General features: G+C 46.2%; 1 protein-coding gene across 1 annotated transcript in view; it reads right to left on the bottom strand.

Annotated features, from left to right (window-relative positions):
• The window catches only part of LOC139230552 (circularly permutated Ras protein 1-like), a 189,922-nt gene that overhangs the window by 128,358 nt on the left and 41,211 nt on the right, over positions 1–20,353 (bottom strand). The window contains exons 4-6 of the mRNA XM_070862386.1: positions 18,427–18,597; positions 15,159–15,245; positions 6,848–6,936 (exon numbers count right to left, since the gene is read on the bottom strand). Of these exons, the coding sequence (XP_070718487.1) occupies positions 6,848–6,936; positions 15,159–15,245; positions 18,427–18,597 (347 nt within the window). The remainder of the gene's footprint in view (positions 1–6,847; positions 6,937–15,158; positions 15,246–18,426; positions 18,598–20,353) is intronic.

Genomic DNA, 20,353 nt, shown 5'->3' with positions numbered 1-20,353 from the left:
AAGATTCGGCTATACGAAAACTTACCACCCCGCACTCCACTTTGAGCGTGATGATGACGCTCGCACCCTGGATGGAACATTTGGCCTTAATGCCTCATTTAACGCCCAACCCCAGGAAACGCCTGAAAAAACCAGACAGTCCCAGGGTGCAGCAGGCGGTATTGGCAGCGTATTTAAATGGAGGGATGAGGATCCTACTTCGCAGGGCACATTGACTACAACGGTTGTGCTCGGCACGCTGCGTGAAGCTCCGCCTTGCAAACTTCAACTTTACTGCTAATACATTGCCCTTACACCTTCAGTGAGAGAATGTAATGGGACATTACTAGTTCACCAGCGTATCATGCTCCATGCTATTCCCAGGCGGTGTCAAGCTCAAAGAAGGGCTCTTGGCCATGTTCACCCATGGGTGAGGAGAGGCCGAAGATGTCCGGGGAGGAGGGCTTACCCCCCACGGGTTTACAGGCACCAACACTCAGACCTCCAGCTCTCTGAGGGGCAGTGTGTCCGAAAGGAAGTGCTGACAGAGATATGCCGTCTCCTACAGGCAGACCGATGCTTGGACCGCTCAGGAGGCAGCCTTCAATATTCCCATCAACAGGTATCCGAATTCATTGTGGTGTGCTTCATGTTGCACAGCTTGGCCATCATGAGGGGCCAGGCATTGCCCCTGGGGATTGCAGGCCCACCTAAGGAGGAGGAGGGCGATGAAGAGCAGCTTGTCGAGGCCCCCATTGTATAGCCCTCCCATCCACGGGGGAGGCAGCGTGGAGTTGCTGCCGGACCAAGAGTCGCACATCGCCAGCTCAGAATGGACCAACTCCTAAATGGAGGAAACTGAGGGATGGAGTTAATACTGGACACGCTATGTGCCTCCATAAAGGCATATCTCCGGTGAGCGTTGGAATGATGCACAAGAGACCAATGGCAAATGGTGAGTCATAAATTTTACTGCAACAAAGTCACAACACCCCCCACCAAAATAAACCCACACAAAACACAACGTTATGTTGCAGGGCACTAAACAACAATGAAACCTCTTTACTGCCGCAAGTTTCGGTTCGGCGCACAAAATCCGTTGTGCAACACCTGACTTAACGTCAACGTTCCACCGACTTACATTTTGGCCAAAACTTGCAGTCAGAGGCGCAAACTATTAACAGGCGCTAACTTTTACACCCCGCCGTAATTAACGCCCCGAAATCCAAAAAGCCCAAAACCAGCCAAAAATTTCTAGAGAAAATACTTTTCTCTGTTCACCCTAATCAAAGTTATTCAGAATTTTAAAAACTTCTATTAAATCATGGCTGACTAACTTGATTGAATTCTTTGATGAGTTGACAGAGAAGGTTGATCAAGATAGTGCAGTAGAAGTTGTATATATGAACTTTTGAAAGGCATTTGACAAAGTGCCACAAAGGAGGATTATTAAGAGGATGGCAGCCGATGGAATTAAGGGGAAGGTAGTGATATGGATACAAAATTGGCTCGGTGACAGGAAGCAAAGGTTATTTTTTCGTCGTTCCGGGATGTGGGTGTCGTTGGCAAGGCCGGCATTTATTGCCCATCCCTAACTGCCCCTTGAGAAAGTGGTGGTGAGCCGCCTTCTTGAACCGCTGCAGTCCGTGTGGTGAAGGTGCTCCCACAGTGCTGTTAGGGAGGGAGTTCCAGGGTTGTGACCCAGCGACGATGAAGGAACGGCCGATATATTTCCCAGTCGGGATGGTGTGTGACTGGGAGGGGAACGTGGAGGTGGTGGTGTTCCCATGGACCTGCTGCCCTTGTCCTTCTAGGCGGTAGAGGTCACGGGTTTGGGAGGTGCTGCCGAAGAAGCCTTGGTGAGTTGCTGCAGTGCATCTTGTAGATGGTGCACACTGCAGCCAGGGGGTGCCGGTGGTGGAGGGAGTGAGTGTTGAAGGTGGTGGGTAGCGTGTCGATCGAGCGGCTGCTTTGTCCTGGATGGTGTCGAGCTTCTTGAGTGTTGTTGGAGCTGCACTCATCCAGGCAAGTGGAGAGTATTCCATCACACTCCTGACTTGTGCCTTGTAGATGGTGGAAAGGCTTTGGGGAGTCAGGAGGTGAGACACTCACTGCAGAATACCCAGCCTCTGACCTGCTCTTGTAGCCCCAGTATTTATGTGTCTGGTCTAGTTAAGTTTCTGGTCAATGGTGACCCCCAGGATGTTGATGGTGGGGGATTCGACGATGGTAATGCCATTGAATGTCAAGGGGCAGTGGTTAGACTCTCGCTTGTTGGAGATGGTCATTGCCTGGCACTTGTGTGGCACAAATGTCACTTGCCACTTATCAACCCAAACCTAAATGTTGTCCAGGCCTTACTGCATGTGGGCACGGATTGCTTCATTATCTGAGGAGTTGCGAATGGAACTGAACACTGTGCAGTCACCAGCGAACATCCCCACTTCTGACCTTATGATGGAGGGAGGGTCGTTGATGCAGATGGGTCAGACAGGAAGGTGGTTTGCTGTGGTCTTCCCCAAGGGTCAGTTTTAGGTACATTATTCTTTTGCAATATTTATAAGCAACCTAGACTCGGGTGTATGGCGCAGCATTATAAAGTTTGCTGATAATACAAAACTTGGCAAAGTAGTAGCTCATGATGAGGATAGTTCTTGGCTTCAGTATGACGGAAAGGATGGTGAAATGGGCAGGAGTGTGGCAGATGGAGTTCAATGTGGAGAAGTGTGAAGGAGGACTAATGTCGTACAAATGACACGATTTTGAAAAGTGTAGATAAGCAGAGACCTTGATGGCAGTGGGAAAGTTGGTAAGTGTTCAAAGATTTTTTTTTAAAGAATGACTTGGGGCAGGATTTTGGGCTTTGCTCATTTCGGGGCAGTAATGGGGACAGGCGGTAAAGTTTGCACCCGGGAACAGTTTGCGCCTCAGCCAGGAAAATTGGTCAGTTGGGCTGTGAGTGTGGGGCGGAGAGCTGAGGGAGGCGTTACACATCTCTCTTAGTGCACTAGGCCGGCTGAGCAAGCAAAAATCCTGAGCTAAACAGCCGGCCTCAGGCTCTCTGAGAGAGGCCTGGGGAGGATAAAAACATTCCCAATATGTAGCCCATGCCACCACAACATAAATCGCAAAATAAATAAAATAAAGATCACACATACCTCAGCTCGACATTATTTATAGCTCACTGCAGCCGCTCCAGTTGGACTGCCCACTTTGACAGGCGGTCCCAGCAGGGGGAGGTGCAGAGCGCGACAGCCCGGGTGGGAGCGTTGCAGACAGCTCATCTCCCCCCGTGTGGTATAACTCCGTAGCCCGCCTTACCGGCGCCAACACCCCCGGCGGGGCGCTAGAAGCTGGCTGCCCACCTGGAAGAGCTGTCCGCCACCATTGCCACCTCTCCGGGGCGAAAACAAGCAGAAAATCTATCCCTTAGAATCATAAAATGGTTACAGCACAGAGCAGGCCATTCGGCCCGTCGAGCCCCTGCAAGAGCACCTAAGCCAGTCCCACTCCCCACCCTTTCCCTGCAGCCCTGCACATCTTTTTCCTTCAGGTATTTATCCAATTCCCTTTTGAAAGCCACGATTGAATCTGCCTTCACCGCCCTTTCTGACAGTGAATTCCAGATCCTCACCACTCGCTGCATGAACAATGTTTTTAAACTGACTGGCCTGTACTTGCTGAGTTTATCCTTACACCCTTTTTTGAACAAGGATGTAACATTTGCAATTCTCCAGTCCTCTAGCACCAGACCCGTATCCAAGGAGGATTGGAAGATTATGGCCAGTACCTCCGCAATTTCCACCTTTACTTCCCTCAGTGTCCGAGGATGTATCCCATTCGGTCCTGGTGACTTATCTACTTTAAGTACAGCCAGCCTTTCTAGTATCTCCTCCTTGTCAATTTTTTTCCCATCCAATAAATCCGCTACTTCTTCTTTCACTTTGACTTTGACAGCATCTTCTTCCTTGGTAAATATAGGTGTAGAGTATCCATTTACTACTCAGCCATGCCCTCTGCCTCCATGCGTGGTTCTCCTTTTTGGTCCCAAATCAGCCCCACCTCTCCCCTTACTACCCATTCACTATTTATATGCCGATAGAAGACTTTTGGATTCCATTTTATGTTAGCTGCCATTCTATTCTCATACTCTCTCTTTGCCCCTCATTTCCTTTTTCACTTCCCCCTTTGAACTTTCTATATTCAGCCTGATTCTCAGCTATATTCTCAACTGACATCTATCAGCCCCTCGAGCCTGCTCTGCCATTCAATAAGATCATAGCTGATCTGATCATAGACTCAGATCCACTTCCCCGTCTGCTCCCCATAACCCCTTATCCTCTGATCGTTCAAGAAACGGTCTATTTCTGTCTTAAATTTATTCAATGTCCCAGCTTCCACAGCTCTCTGAGGCAGCAAATTCCACAGATTTACAACCCTCTGAGAAAATAAATTTCTCCTCATCTCAGTTTTAAATGGGCGGCCCCTTATTCTAAGACCATGCCCCCTAGTTCTAGTCTCCCCTATCAGTGGAAACATCCCCTCTGCATCCACCTTGTCGAGCCCCCTCATAATCTGATACGTTTCGATAAGATCACCTTTCATTCTTCTGAATTCCAATGAGTAGAGACCCAACCTCAACCTTTCCTCATAAGTCAACCCCTCATCTCCGGAATCAACCGAGTGAACCTTCCCTGAACTGCCTCCAAAGCAAGTATATCCTTTCGTAAATATGGAAACCAAAACTGCACACAGTACTCCAGGTGTGGCCTCACCAATACCTTATATAGCTGTAATAAGACTTCCCTGCTTTTATAATCCATCCCCTTTGCAATAAAGGCCAAGATTCCATTTGCCTTCTTGATCACTTGCTGTACCTGCATACTATCCTTTTGTGTTTCATGCACAAGTACCCCCAGGTCCCGCTGTACTGCGGCACTTTGCAATCTTTCTCCTTTTAAATAACTTGCTCTTTGATTTTTTTCTGACAAAGTGCATGACCTCACACTCCATCTGCCAAATTTTTTGCCCACTCACTTAGCCTATCTATGTCCTTTTGCAGATTTTTTGTGTCCTCCTCACACATTGCTTTTCCTCTCATCTTTGTATCGTCAGCAAACTTGGCGACATTACACTCAGTCCCTTCTTCCAAGTCGTTAATATAGATTGTAAATAGTTGGGGTCCCAGCACTGATCCCTGCGGCACCCCACTAGTTACTGATTGCCAACCGGAGAATGAACCATTTATCCTGACTCTCTGTTCTCCGTTAGTTAGTCAATCCTCTATCCATTCTAATATATTACCCCCAACCCCGTGAACTTTTATCTTGTGCAGTAACCTTTTAAGTGACACCTTGTCAAATGCCTTCTGGAAGTTCAAATACACCACATCCACTGGTTCCCCTTTATCCACCCTGTTCATTACATCCTCAAAGAATTCCAGCAAATTTGACAAACATGACTTCCCCTTCATAAATCCATGCTGACTCTGCCTGACCGAATTTTGCTTTTCCAAATGTCCTGCTACTGCTTCTTTAAAAATAAACACCAACATTTTTCCAACCACAGATGTTAGGCTAACTGGTCTATAGTTTCCTGCTTTTTGTCTGCCTCCTTTTTTAAATAGGGGCATTACATTTGCAGTTTTCCAATCTGCAGGGACTCCCCAGAATCCAGGGAATTTTGGTAAATTACAACCAATGCATCCACAATCCCTGCCGCTACTTCTCTTAAGACCCTAGGATGCAAGCCATCAGGTCCAGAGGATTGGATCATACACCCTCTTTTTCTGCTTCACCTTATTCTCTCTCTCTGTCATCATCCAGGGAGCTCTGGCTTTGGTTGACCTACCTGTCCCCCCCCTCGAGGGATGTACCTCGACTGTACAAAACCATCTCCTCTTTAAAGGCAGCCCATTGTTCGATTACAGTTTTGTCTGTCAATCTTTGATTCCAATGTACCCTCAACCCACTGAAATTAGCTTTCCTCCAATTAAGTATTTTTACTTTAGATTGCTCCCTGTCTTTTTCCATGGCTAGTCTAAAGCTTATGATACTATGATCGCTGTTCCCAAAATGTTCCCCTACTGACATTTGCTCCAACTGACCCACCTCATTCCCCAGAACAGATCCAGCAATGCCTCCTTCCTCGTTGGGCCGCAAACATACTGATGAAGAAAGTTCTCCTGAACACACTTCAGAAATTCTTCCCCTCTCTGCCCTTTACATTACTATCCCAGTCTATATTCAGATAGTTCAAGTCCCCCATTATCACCACTCTATATTCTTGCACCTCTCTGTAATTTCCCTGCAAATTTGCTCCTCTATATCCTTCCCACTAGTTATCAGCCTATAGAATACACCCAGTAGTATAATGGCATCTCTATTGTTTCTCAACTCTAACCAAAGAGATTCTGTCCTTGAACATTACAAGACTTCCTTTCTCTCCAGCACTGCAATACCTTCTTAATCAATACTGCCTCCCCACCTATTTTATTTCCTTCCATATCTTTCCTTGACACCCAATATCCAGGAATATTTTTACCTAATCCTGTCCTTTTTTGGGCCAGGTCTCTGTTATCACCACAACATCATGTTCCCATGTGTCTATTTGCTCTGGCAGCTCACCAACCTTATTGGTTGTATTCACACACATGCACTGTAAAGTTACCCTAGACCTTCTTATCTTCTCTCTTAGTCTGACCCCACCTAATACTGTACTATTTCTTAGTGCTATCTGTCTCTCTCAATCCTTTGTGCACCTTGTTTATCCTTTCTAATGTTACATCCTGGTGGCCATCTCCCTGCCACATTCCGTCTCTTACACAATGACTACGTCCAACCAGCCCATACAGGTGGCTCCTACTCACCATGGCGTGCGAGTCCTGCACCTTGCTGAGAGTGGACATGGCTGCGGAGCAACTCTGGCAGTACACTGGAGCACACGTCTGTGGCTTCACTGCAAACCAAAACATTAGACGCTAGAACATTGCAGTAAACAACAAGCAAGATCTGAGTATGTTCCACACCAGCCTTAGACTGCAAATATACACATATTTCATGCTGCGTTTCCTTTACAGCTCAAAGGTTAGCAAGAAAACTATACTCTGCATCAGCTTAACTGAACAGTGGAGAACCTTATATATCAAATTAGGTAACTGGGAGTTTGGTGCTTTAAAATGAAATTTGGATTTTTACATAGTTAAGATAAAAAACGTGGAGTCGATTTTACTCTTTGTTGGTCTCGATGAAGGCTCAGTTCCCAGGTGTACTGAAAAGGGAAATGGGGCAGAGGCCCTCTTGTGATAGGCGTTCCACCCCACAGTGTGCCCCAGGACTGCGCCAGGGACTGGGAGCTGGGACTGGGAGCTGGGACAGGGCAGAGGCCTTGCTGTGATAGGCATTCATCCCAGAATGTGCCCGGGGCTGGGGCAGGAGCTGGGAGCTGGGAGAAAGTTGATGTGGTATATTTGGACTTTCAGAAGGCGTTCGACAAGGTCCCACACAAGAGATTGATGTGCAAAGTTAGAGCACATGGGATTGGGGGTAGTGTACTGACATGGATTGAGAACTGGTTGTCAGACAGGAAGCAAAGAGTAGGAGTAAATGGGTACTTTTCAGAATGGCAGGCAGTGACTAGTGGGGTACCGCAAGGTTCTGTGCTGGGGTCCCAGCTGTTTACACTGTACATTAATGATTTAGATGAGGGGATTAAATGTAGTATCTCCAAATTTGCGGATGACACTAAGTTGGGTGGCAGTGTGAGCTGCGAGGAGGATGCTGTGAGGCTGCAGAGCGACTTGGATAGGTTAGGTGAGTGGGCAAATGCATGGCAGATGAAGTATAATGTGGATAAATGTGAGGTTATCCACTTTGGTGGTAAAAACAGAGAGACAGACTATTATCTGAATGGTGACAGATTAGGAAAAGGGGAGGTGCAAAGAGACCTGGGTGTCATGGTACATCAGTCATTGAAGGTTGGCATGCAGGTGCAGCAGGCGGTTAAGAAAGCAAATGGCATGTTGGCCTTCATAGCAAGGGGATTTGAGTACAGGGGCAGGGAGGTGTTGCTACAGTTGTACAGGGCATTGGTGAGGCCACACCTGGAGTATTGTGTACAGTTTTGGTCTCCTAACCTGAGGAAGGACATTCTTGCTATTGAGGGAGTGCAGCGCAGGTTCACCAGACTGATTCCTGGGATGGCGGGACTGACCTATCAAGAAAGACTGGATCAACTGGGCTTGTATTCACTGGAGTTCAGAAGAATGAGAGGGGACCTCATAGAAACATATAAAATTCTGACGGGGTTAGACAGGTTAGATGCAGGAAGAATGTTCCCAATGTTGGGGAAGTCCAGAACCAGGGGTCACAGTCTAAGGATAAGGGGTAAGCCATTTAGGACCGAGATGCGGAGGAACTTCTTCACCCAGAGAGTGGTGAACCTGTGGAATTCTCTACCACAGAAAGTTGTTGAGGCCAATTCACTAAATATATTCAAAAAGGAGTTAGATGAGGTCCTTACTGCTAGGGGGATCAAGGGGTATGGCGAGAAAGCAGGAATGGGGTACTGAAGTTGAATGTTCAGCCATGAACTCATTGAATGGCGGTGCAGGCTAGAAGGGCCGAATGGCCTACTCCTGCACCTATTTTCTATGTTTCTATGTTTCTATGTTTCTAGTCCTGGGCCGTTGCCTGGGTCTGTAACTGGAGCCTGTATAAATAAAATGAGTCATTTTCGGGTTGTCTGTAACTTGTGGAGTGCCGCAAGGATCAGTGCTGGGGCCCCAGCTATTCAGAATCTATACCATTGACATAGATGAGGGGATCAAGTGTATTGTATGTAAATTTGCTGAGGATGCAAAGCTAGGTGGTAAAGTAAGCTGTGAGGAGGATGCAAGGCCTACAAAGGGATATAGACTGGTGGTTAAGTGATTGGGCAAGAAGGTGGCAGATGGAGTTTAATGTGGGGAAATGTGAAATTATCCACTTTAGTAGGAAGTATGGAAAAGCGTATTATTTGTTAAAAGGTGAGAGACTCATAAATGTTGTATTAAGAGGGATTTGGGTGACCTTGTACACGAATCACAGAAAGTTAACATGCAGGTACAGCAAGCAATTAGGAAGGCAAATGGCATGTTGATCTTTATTGTAAGTGGGTTGGAGTATACGTGTAAGGAAGTCTTGCTGCAATTATACAGGGTTTTGGTGAGATCACACCGGGAGTACTGTGCACAGTTTTAGTCTCCTTACTGAAGGAAGGATACACTTGCCTTAGAGGCGGTGCTGTAAAGGTTCACCAGACTGATTCCAGGGATGAGAGGGATGTGAGTCTCTCACCTTTTAACAAATAATACGCTTTTCCATACTTCCTACTAAAGTGGATAATTTCACATTTCCCCACATTAAATTCTTACAGGGCTTGACAGGGTAGATGCTGGGAGGATGTTTCCCCGGTCTGGGGAGTCTAGAACCAGGGGTCACAGTCCCAGAATAAGGGGTCGGCCATTTAAACATAGAAACATAGAAAATAGGTGCAGGAGTAGGCCATTCGGCCCTCTGAGCCTGCACCGCCATTCAATGAGTTCATGGCTGAACATGCAACTTCAGTACCCCATTCCTGCTTTCTCGCCATACCCCTTGATCCTCCTAGTAGTAAGGACTACATCTAACTCCTTTTTGAATATATTTAGTGAATTGGCCTTAACAACTTTCTGTGGTAGAGAATTCCACAGGTTTATCACTCTCTGGGTGAAGACGTTTCTCCTCATCTCGGTCCTAAATGGCTTACCCCTTATCCTTAGACTGTGACCCTGGTTCTGGACTTACCCAACATTCGGAACATTTTTCCTGCATCTAACCTGTCTAAACCCATCAGAATTTTAAACGTTTCTATGAGATCCCCTCTCATTCTTCTGAACACCAGTGAATACAAGCCCAGTTGATCCAGTCTTTCTTGATATGTCAGTCCCGCCATCCCAGGAATCAGTCTGGTGAACCTTCGCTGCACTCCCTCAATAGCAAGAATGTCCTTCCTCAAGTTAGGAGACCAAAACTGTACACAGTACTCCAGGTGTGGCCTCACCAAGGCCCTGTACAACTGTAGTAACACCTCTCTGCCCCTGTACTCAAATCCCCTCGCTATGAAGGCCAACATGCCATTTGCTTTCTTAACCACCTGCTGTAAAGACTGAGATAAGGAGGAATTTCTTCACTCTGAGGATTATGGATCTTTAGAATTCTCTACCCCAGAGGATTGTGGATGCTCAGTTATTGAGTATATTCAAGGCTGAGATTTTTGGACACAAAGGTAACCAAGGGATGTGTGGATGGGACGTGAAACTGGAGTTCATGTAGACATGCAGCCATGATCTTATTGAATGGTGGAGCAGACTCAAGGGCCGTATGATTACTCCTGCTCCTATTTCTTATGTTATTATGTTCTTAGACTGACTGGGTAGGTAGATTAATGGTCTAGACTGACTGGGTAGGTCGATTAATGGTCTAGACTGGCCGGGTATGTAGATTAATGATCTAGACTGACTGGGTAGGTAGATTAATGGTCTAGACTGACTGGGTAGGTAGATTAATGGTCTAGACTGGCCGGGTAGGTAGATTAATGGTCTAGGCTGACTGGGTAGGTAGGTTAATGGTCTAGACTGGCCGGGTATGTAGATTAATGGTCTAGACTGACTGGGTATGTAGATTTATGGTCTAGACTGACTGGGTATGTAGATTTATGGTCTAGACTGACTGGGTAGGTCGATTAATGATCTAGACTGACTGGGTATGTAGATTTATGGTCTAGACTGACTGGGTAGGTAGATTAATGGTCTAGACTGACTGGGTATGTAGATTTATGGTCTAGACTGACTGGGTAGGTCGATTAATGGTCTAGACTGACTGGGTATGTAGATTTATGGTCTAGACTGACTGGGTATGTAGATTAATGGTCTAGACTGACTGGGTATGTAGATTTATGGTCTAGACTGGCCGGGTAGGTAGATTAATGGTCTAGACTGGCTGGGTAGGTAGATTAATGGTCTAGACTGGCCGGGTATGTAGATTTATGGTCTAGACTGACTGGGTAGGTAGATTAATGGTCTAGACTGGCCGGGTATGTAGATTTATGGTCTAGACTGACTGGATAGGTAGATTAATGGTCTAGACTGACTGGGTATGTAGATTTATGGTCTAGACTGGCCGGGTAGGTAGATTAATGGTCTAGACTGGCCGGGTAGGTAGATTAATGGTCTAGACTGACTGGGTAGGTAGACTAATGGTCTAGACTGGCAGGGTAGGTAGATTTATGGTCTCGACTAACTGGGTAGGTAGATTAATGGTCTAGACTGACTGGGTAGGTAGATTTATGGTCTAGACTGACTGGGTAGGTAGATTTATGGTCTAGACTGACTGGGTAGGTAGATTTATGGTCTAGACTAACTGGATAGGTAGATTAATGGTCTAGACTGGCCGGGTAGGTAGATTTATGGTCTAGACTAACTGGGTAGGTAGATTAATGGTCTAGACTGACAGGATAGGTAGATTAATGGTCTAGACTGACTGGGTAGGTAGATTTATGGTCTAGACTGACTGGGTATGTAGATTTATGGTCTAGACTGACTGGGTAGGTAGATTAATGGTCTAGACTGGCCGGGTATGTAGATTTATGGTCTAGACTGACTGGGTAGGTAGATTAATGGTCTAGACTGGCCGGGTATGTAGATTTATGGTCTAGACTGACTGGGTAGGTAGATTTATGGTCTAGACTGGCCGGGTAGGTAGATTAATGGTCTAGACTGGCTGGGTAGGTAGATTAATGGTCTAGACTGGCCGGGTAGGTAGATTTATGGTCTAGACTAACTGGGTAGGTAGATTAATGGTCTAGACTGACTGGGTAGGTAGATTAATGGTCTAGACTGGCCGGGTAGGTAGATTTATGGTCTAGACTAACTGGGTAGGTAGATGTATTGTCTAGACGGACATGGCTCAATTTCCCTGAGAGGGACTAAAACAGGTATTCGGCCCTTTCCATATGCAAATGAGGAGCCTAATGCCCATTTTAAGCAACCACCCGAACATCTGTGAAACAGCCAACCCAATTTCCGGTCGGGTGTTTTTCTGGCTTCCTTGCAGCATTCATCCCTGAAATAGAGCCTCGTAAAACAGGTGCAATGAAGTGTAATTTATACCCATTAGCTGTGGACACTTGGTTGTGTCGTTATGAATTATATTCTTGGAATATACAGGGTAAGGTAACACATTGGTGATGTTACTGAGGCCTGGAATAATTATCTGGAAACACAAGTTCAAATCCCACTATGGCAGCTGGGGAATTTAAATTCAGTTAATTAAATAAATCTGGAATTAAAAACTATGGGGAAGAAATTCCACAGATCCCCGATTGGGGGCGGTATCCGACTCGGTATCCAGCGTGGAGGTCCCGCCCCAGCTGTGAAATTGCAGTTACCAGGGCAATACTGGGGTGTGATTGGCACATTTCAATGCCCCCTCCCCCCTTCGGTTAAAGCGGAGGGTCATTGCGCACTCTGTTGGGCCTCTGATGACCCCCACTGGGCCGCGTGGTGCTGAGACCACAGCCCAGCACCAAATCAGAGTACCAGAGTACAGGAAGGTGGACGGACCATGCAACAGAGCAAGAAGCCGGGCCGACTGGTGAGTCAGCCAAACATGGCAGGTGTGGGGCGCTCCCAGCCTCCCGTTTAAGCACACCTTCCTGACCTGACCTGTGGGAGCATCACACAGGCAGCAGCAGCTGGCATAGAACAACTAAAAAAAATAGAGAGGGAAGATAGATTATGAAAGTAAACAAGCATAGAATATAAAAACAGATAGTAAGAGTTTCTACAGGTACATAAAAAGGAAAAGAGTGACTAAAGTAAATATTGGTTCCCTAGAGGATGAAACCGGGGAATTAATAATGGAGAATAGGAAAATGGCAGAAATGTTGAACAAATATTTTGTATCGGTCTTCACAGTAGAAGACACTAAAAACATCCCAATAATGGATAATCAAGGGGCTATAGGGAGGGAGGAACTTAATACAATCACTATCACTAAAGAAGTAGTACGCGGTAAAATAATGGGACTAAAGGCGGACAAGTCCCCTGGGCCTGATGGCTTGCAACCTAGGGTCTTAAGAGAAGTGGCTGCAGAGATAGTGGATGTACTGGTTGTAATCTGCCAAAATTCCCTACATTCTGGAGAGGTCCCAGCAGATTGGAAAACCGCAAATGTAATGTCCATAGTTAAAAAAGGAGGCAGACCGAAAGCAGGAAACTATAGACCAGTTAGGCTAACATCTGTCGTTGGGAAAATGCTGGAGTCCATTATTAAGGAAGCAGTAGTGGGACATTTGGAAAAGCATAATTCAATCAAGCAGAGTCAGCGTGGTTTTATGAAAGGGAAATCATGTTTGACAAATTTGCTGGATTTCTTTGAGGATGTAACGAGGAGTGTGGATAAGGGGGAACCAGTGGATGTGGTGTATTTGGATTTCCAGAAGGCATTCGATAAGGTGCCACATAAAAGGTTACTGCACAAGATAAAAGTTCACGGGGTTGGAGGTAATATATTAGCATGGATAGAGGATTGGCTAACTGACAGAAAACAGAGAGTTGGGATCAATGGGTAATTTTCCATTTGGCAAACAAAACTAGTGGGTTGCCGCAGGGATCGGTGCTGGGGCCTCAACTATTTACAATCTATATTAATGATTTGGATGAAGGGACAGAGTGTAATGTAGCCAGATTTGCTGATGATACAAAGATGGGTGGGAAAGTAAATTGTGAGGAGGACACAAAAAATCTGTAAAGGGATATAGACAGGCTAAGTGAGTGGGCAAACATTTGGTGGATGGGGTATAATGTGGGAAAATGTGAGGTTATCCACTTTGGCACAAGGAATAGAAAAGCAAATTATAATTTAAATGGAGAAAAATTGCCAAGTGCTGCAGTACAGAGCGACCTAGAGGTCCTTGTGCATGAAACACAAAAAGTTAGTATGCAGGTACAGCAAGATATCAGGAAGGCAAATGGAATGTTGGCCTTTATTGCAAGTGGGATAGAATATAAAAGCAGAGAAGTCCTGCTACAACTGTACAGGGTATTGGTGAGGCCACACCTGGAGTACTGCGTACAGTTTTGGTCTCCGTATTTAAGGAAGGATATACTTGCATCGGAGGCTGTACAGAGAAGGTTCACTAGGTTGATTCCAGAGATGAGGGGGTTGTCTTATGAAGCTAGGTTGAGTAGGTTGGACCTATACTCATTGGAGTTCAGAAGAATGAGGGGTGATCTTATCGAAACATATAAGATAATGAGGGGGCTTGACAAGGTGGATGCAGAGAGGATATTTCCACTCATAGGGGAAACTAAAACTAGGGGACATAGTCTCAGAATAAGGGGCCGCCTATTTGAAACTGAGATGAGGAGAAATTTCTTCTCTAAGAGGATTGTAAATCTGTGGAATTCTCTGCCCCAGAGAGCTGTGGAGGGTGGGTCATTGAATATATTTAAGGCGGAGATAGACAGATTTTTGAGCGATAAGGAAGTGAAGGGTTATAGGGAGTGGGCAGGGAAGTGGAGCTGAGTCCATGATCAGATCAGCCATGATCTTATTAAATGGTGGAGCAGGCTCGAGGGGCCGAATGGGCGACTCCTGTTCCTATTTCTGATGTTCTTTGATGTCCGCCCCGCGAGTGCTATTCGGCTCAGTTCGTGACCCATGAAGCTGGTGTTGTCACCAAACTGCAGTGAGAAATCTGTGGGGAGATTGTTAACTTCTGCCCAAATTGTTGCTAAAGTTGGCAAAGCAGCAGAGTGTTGGAGGCCCAACCACCTTCAGATTCAAGCCTCACCGAGCCGGGATTTGGGGTGCTAAGCTGCTGGAGCAAGGAATTGGGACGAGGTACCCAGAGGCTGCAGTGTGGAGAGGAACGGCTTCTCACCACACATGGAAGCAACCTGCTGGCCCATTTACAACCCACCGAAAACTTCAATCAGATCCACACTGGGCTTCCCAAAATATTTCCATTGTCAGCAGCTTGTTTCTCAGAACCCCACCCCACACAAAGACAGGAAATATTAATACTGCATCATGTGACTGTGCACTCTGGGATCGTGACTACAGGAGCAGTGAATCTTAATGAATTTTAATCTTTACCATTCTTGATATCGACCAGCTTCCCCAAGTTCACCAACACCACGTTGATGGTTCCCTTTAACTCTTCCTTTTCATGTTTCAGAAATGCTGGAAAGAAGGACAGAAAGATATTGATGCTGCTGCAGCTCAGATAACGCCACGCCGTGAGTGAGAATGCATCGGTTCCAATCTTGGAGCCAGTAAACACACTCACTTTCAGAAGAAGCAGGTACATTAGTGAACAGCCCACAGGTGATGATTCAAATCCACCATGGCAACTTGTAAAAGTGAATGCAATTGAACAGGTCAAATTGCTATAAAACACAATTGGTTCTCTGATGTCCTTACTCAGTCCGGTGTCTCAGCCAAAGGTGTGCACATCAGGAAAGCCGTGAGGCATTGTTAGATATTGGCAGGTCAGAGCCACCAGAGAGGGTCACAGTGGCAGTTGGGTGAGAGGGGCCCTGGAAGCCCTCACCAACAAGGACAAAGACATCTCTTGCCAATCACTGCCCCCTCCCTGTGATCAATCAGTTGTCCTCCATGTAGAATATCACTTGGTAGAAACACTGAAGGGAGCAGGAGCATCGAATGCTCCGGCTGGAGTGCTCCCTGCCTGCATGAAACAGGATGGAAGTGTTTGCAAACAACTTCAGCCATGACTGATGACTGCACAACACCATTCAACTTCCTCCGCAGGTCGCCACCTTCATTAATACCACAACACCAACAATTTGATTGACTCCACTTGACATTTAGTGGCGTGAAGCGAATTGGCTGGACTGTGGCAGAGAGTGCACTGGACATTCCCCTGACTTTTCCCTGACCACCTTAAATGTTTCTCATTCAAATATTTATCTACTTTCCATAATAAAGTTGTTAAATTCTGCATCCACCCACTGCTTCTAAAAGTTTAATTCCATGTCCTAACAGCAATTTGCAAAAAATATTTCTCTAAATCTATCCTTTTGGTTTGTTGGTGATGGTTTGATGTGTATTGTTTCCTAACTAAAGACTCATCATGCAGTGAAACCCTGATAGTTTTTAACACCTCTATTCGAACACCTTTTCACTTTCTCTGGACCCCCTCACAACTAAAGCCTCTAATCCCTGGCATGATCTTAATCACTGTTTACTGTACCCTCTTTCGAACATCCTTCGAAAGTAAAGCAAAAACAGCTGGATTCTAATTATGACAGCCAATTACTTGTATAGGTCCAGCATTGGCCCCAAATTTCTTGCAGTTTTGGGCCATTGAACTGGTGCATCTAATGCATTGGGTAGTTTTCACCATAAAAGACCCAGAAAATTATGAAATAAGTGAGTTATTCCATTATCCGCGCCTCACCATACTGTCCTGGGACTTTACGCCACTGCCAATACTCTCACCAAACCATGCAAATAGAACATACCTCCGCTGCCTGGGTTGTCACAGGTGAGGCACTGAGCAAAATGGAACTGGACAAGCCAATTCGACCATGGAGAGAGCACACAGCTCAGCAGCCCAGGGGCCCAGATATCTGGCTTCAAAAGATATTGATCTTGGGCGTATAAAATGCAAATGGTTTCCATACATGATGGGCACATAGGAGGAAGCCACTTATCCACCTCTGCAAAACATAGCACACATTTCTCATGATCAGTAGAACAGCCAGGAGATTCCAACATTCACCGGGAGATTCCTACATTCATCGGGAGATTGCTGCATTCACCGGGAGATCCCTGCATTCACCGGGAGATCGCTACATTCACCGGGAGATTCCTACATTCACCAGGAGATCCCTGCATTCATCGGGAGATTCCTACATTCACCGGGAGATTGCTGCATTCACCGGGAGATCCCTGCATTCACTGGGAGATCTCTACATTCACCGGGAGATTCCTACATTCACCAGGAGATCCCTGCATTAATTGGGAGATTCCTACATTCACCGGGAGATTGCTGCATTCACCGGGAGATCCCTGCATTCACCGGGAGATCGCTACATTCACCGGGAGATTCCTACATTCACCAGGAGATCCCTGCATTCATCGGGAGATTCCTACATTCACCGGGAGATTCCTGCATTCACCGGGAGATCCCTGCATTCACAAGGAGATCGCTGCATCCACCAGGAGATCGCTACATTCACCGGGAGATCCCTGCATTCACCGGGAGATCTCTACATTCACCGGGAGATTCCTACATTCACTAGGAGATCCCTGCATTCATCGGGAGATTCCTACATTCACCGGGAGATTCCTGCATTCACCGGGAGATCCCTGCATTCACTGGGAGATCGCTGCATCCACCAGGAGATCGCTACATTCACCGGGAGATCCCTGCATTCACCGGGAGATTCCTGCATTCACCGGCAGATCGCTGCATCCACCGGGAGATTGCTACATTCACCGGGAGATCCCTGCATTCACCGGGAGATCCCTGCATTCACCGGGAGATTGCTGCATTCACCGGGAGATTGCTGCATTCACCGGGAGATTGCTGCATTCACTGGGAAATCCCTGCATTCACCGGGAGATCCCTGCATTCACCGGGAGATCCCTGCACTCACCGGGAGATTGCTGCATTCATCGGGAGATTGCTGCTTTATCAAGATAACATCAAAACAAATGAATTGTCATTGATAAGATGAAGAGCACAACGCAATTCCTTCTCCCGTTGTCCTTCAACCATTGCCCTTTCCGTGTGCCCACATTCCCATTAATACTATCCATGTTATAAATCTTTGATGTAGTACATTTTGAAAATCCATATGAGGCACATTCACTGTATTTCTTCAAAGAATTCCCAAGAGTAGTCTAGCAGGACCTGCGTTTTTGAAATCTGAGCCTACTCACTCACATTAACTCACATTTCTCCAAATGCTTTGACAGGAAGACAAATTGGTTCCTGTTGTGTGCGATTTTGGGGGGTCCAATTTCTGGGCACAAAGACCCCACCTGATCTACACTGACAATTTCAAGTCACTCATTTCTGAGTGTTCAGATGCCTGATGCTAGAGGCCATATTGAGCAAACACAAAGTCTACCCTTGCCTTTTCTCAGTGATTTTGCCAGAGACTCAAGTGTTTCTGTGCATGCTACACGTCCAACTGATTCTCTTCCTTCTGCTTAGAATGGAAAGTTATCACCCATATCGCTCTTTGTGAAGTTGTCTGCAACTCTCAATAGTGCTGGTACATTTACTCACCTGATTGAATTTCATATCTTCCCAGTACTAAAAAAATGTTGTTACAATTGTCAGCCACCTATTCCTACATTGAGTGCCTCAGTCACTAAATTCACTTACTTCTATCGGGCAAGGGAGGGGGCTGAGAGTCTGGAGGGGCCTGGGGCTGAAGGTGGGCTGCTGACAATGCCTGATGTCTCCGCCCTTGAGTGGGGATCAAATCAACCACTTCCAAATAAGCAGGTACATGCTTCAAGTCCTTTGGTCTGGGTGGAAGTGGAGGGGCTTGGCCTGCAACAGATCAATAACACAGTGAGCACAAAGATCAATATCACATACGTAGAATCTACAGCACAGACACAGGCCATTCGGGTCAACTGGTCTATGCCACTGTTACTATGGAAGAGTGAGACCATTCAACCCAGCTAGTTCATTCTATAATCCACAACACTGTCTCCATGTTTCCAGTGCCCGCCCCACAGACCACTCCAGATATTAATCACGTTTTGAATTCATGCCTCGCCCTCAGCTTGCCTTTTAAGAACATAAGAAAATAAGAAATAGGAGCAGGAGTCAGTCATACGGCCCCTCAAAACTGCTCCACCATTCAATAAGATCATGGCTGATCTGATCATGGGCTCAGCTCCACTTCCCTGCCCACTCCCCATAACCCTTTACTCCATTATTGCTCAAAAATCTGTCTATCGCCACCTTAAATATATTCAATGTCCCAGCCTCCACAGCTCCCTGGGGGAGAGAATTCCGCAGATTTACAACCCTCTGAGAGAAGAAATTTCTCCTTATCTCAGTTTTAAATGGGCGGCTCCTTATTCTGAGACTAGGGCTAGACTTTCCCCTAGGTGGCAAAGGTCCCAAAAAATGGGCCTTGTTCCAGTGATGTGGGACATCTCGGCCTTGCTGATCACCACCACTCGGCCTTACCTCAGTGATGTCAAATGGGCGATGTGATTTTTCGGTGAGCTCATGATCGCGCACCGAAAACAGAAGTAAAAAAAAAGCTTCCCTAGCAACGCTATTCTGTGCATGTGTGGGATTTTTTTTTTGGTTGAGTTTCTTTGCCACGTTTTGAGAGGTCAGGGGTCACCACACATGCTCAGAAGGCACAGGGAGGGAGAGTGCAAACAGAGCAAGTGAAGGAAGGCAGAGAGGAAGAGGAGATCTGTTGGGCTGGTTGGAGTGTAGCGATCCTGAAAATAGTTCTTTGGAGTAAAAAATAATTTATATTATTTTACTTTACAGTGTTTTATTACACTGAAATTATTGAAAATATTTTTGAAATTCTAATAGTGTACTATATATACTTATACTTTAAAATGGAGGGTGAGAGTGAGAGGAAGAGGGCGAAACCCTTCAGCGAGGAGGCCAACGAGGCTCTGGTAAATATTGTATGGGGCAGATGGGACATAGAAACATAGAAAATAGGTGCAGGAGTAGGTGATTCAGCCCTTTGGGCCTGCAACACCATTCAATAAGATCATGATTGATCATTCACCTCAGTATCCCTTTCCTGCTTTCACTCCATACCTCTTGATCCCTTTAGCCGTAAGGGCCATATCTAACTCCCTCTTGAATATATTCAACGAACTGGCCTCAACAACTCTCTGCGGCAGGGAATTCCACAGGTTAACAACTCTCTGAGTGAAGAAGTTTCTCATTATCTCAGTCCTAAATGGCTTACCCCTTATCCTTAGACTGCGTCCCCTGGTTCTGGACTTCCCCAACATCGGGAACATTCTTCCTGCATCTAACCTGTCCAGTCCGTCAGAATTTTATGTGTTTCTATGAGATCCCCTCTCATTCTTCTAAACGCCAGAGAATAAAGGCCCAGTCGATCCAGTCTCTCCTCATATGTCAGTCCAGCCATCCCGGGAATCAGTTTGGTGAACCTTCACTGCACTCCCTCAATAGCAAGAACATCCTTCCTCAGATTAGGAGACCAAAACTGAACACAATATTCCAGGTGAGGCCTCACCAAGGCCCTGTACAACTGCAGGAAGACCTCCCTGCTCCTATACTCAAATCCCCT

The sequence above is a fragment of the Pristiophorus japonicus genome, chromosome 19 (assembly GCF_044704955.1).
Source record: "Pristiophorus japonicus isolate sPriJap1 chromosome 19, sPriJap1.hap1, whole genome shotgun sequence".
NCBI classification, from domain to species: domain Eukaryota; kingdom Metazoa; phylum Chordata; class Chondrichthyes; family Pristiophoridae; genus Pristiophorus; species Pristiophorus japonicus.
The sequence above is the reverse complement of the archived record's forward strand: the minus strand, read 5'-3'. Positions and strand labels throughout refer to the sequence as shown.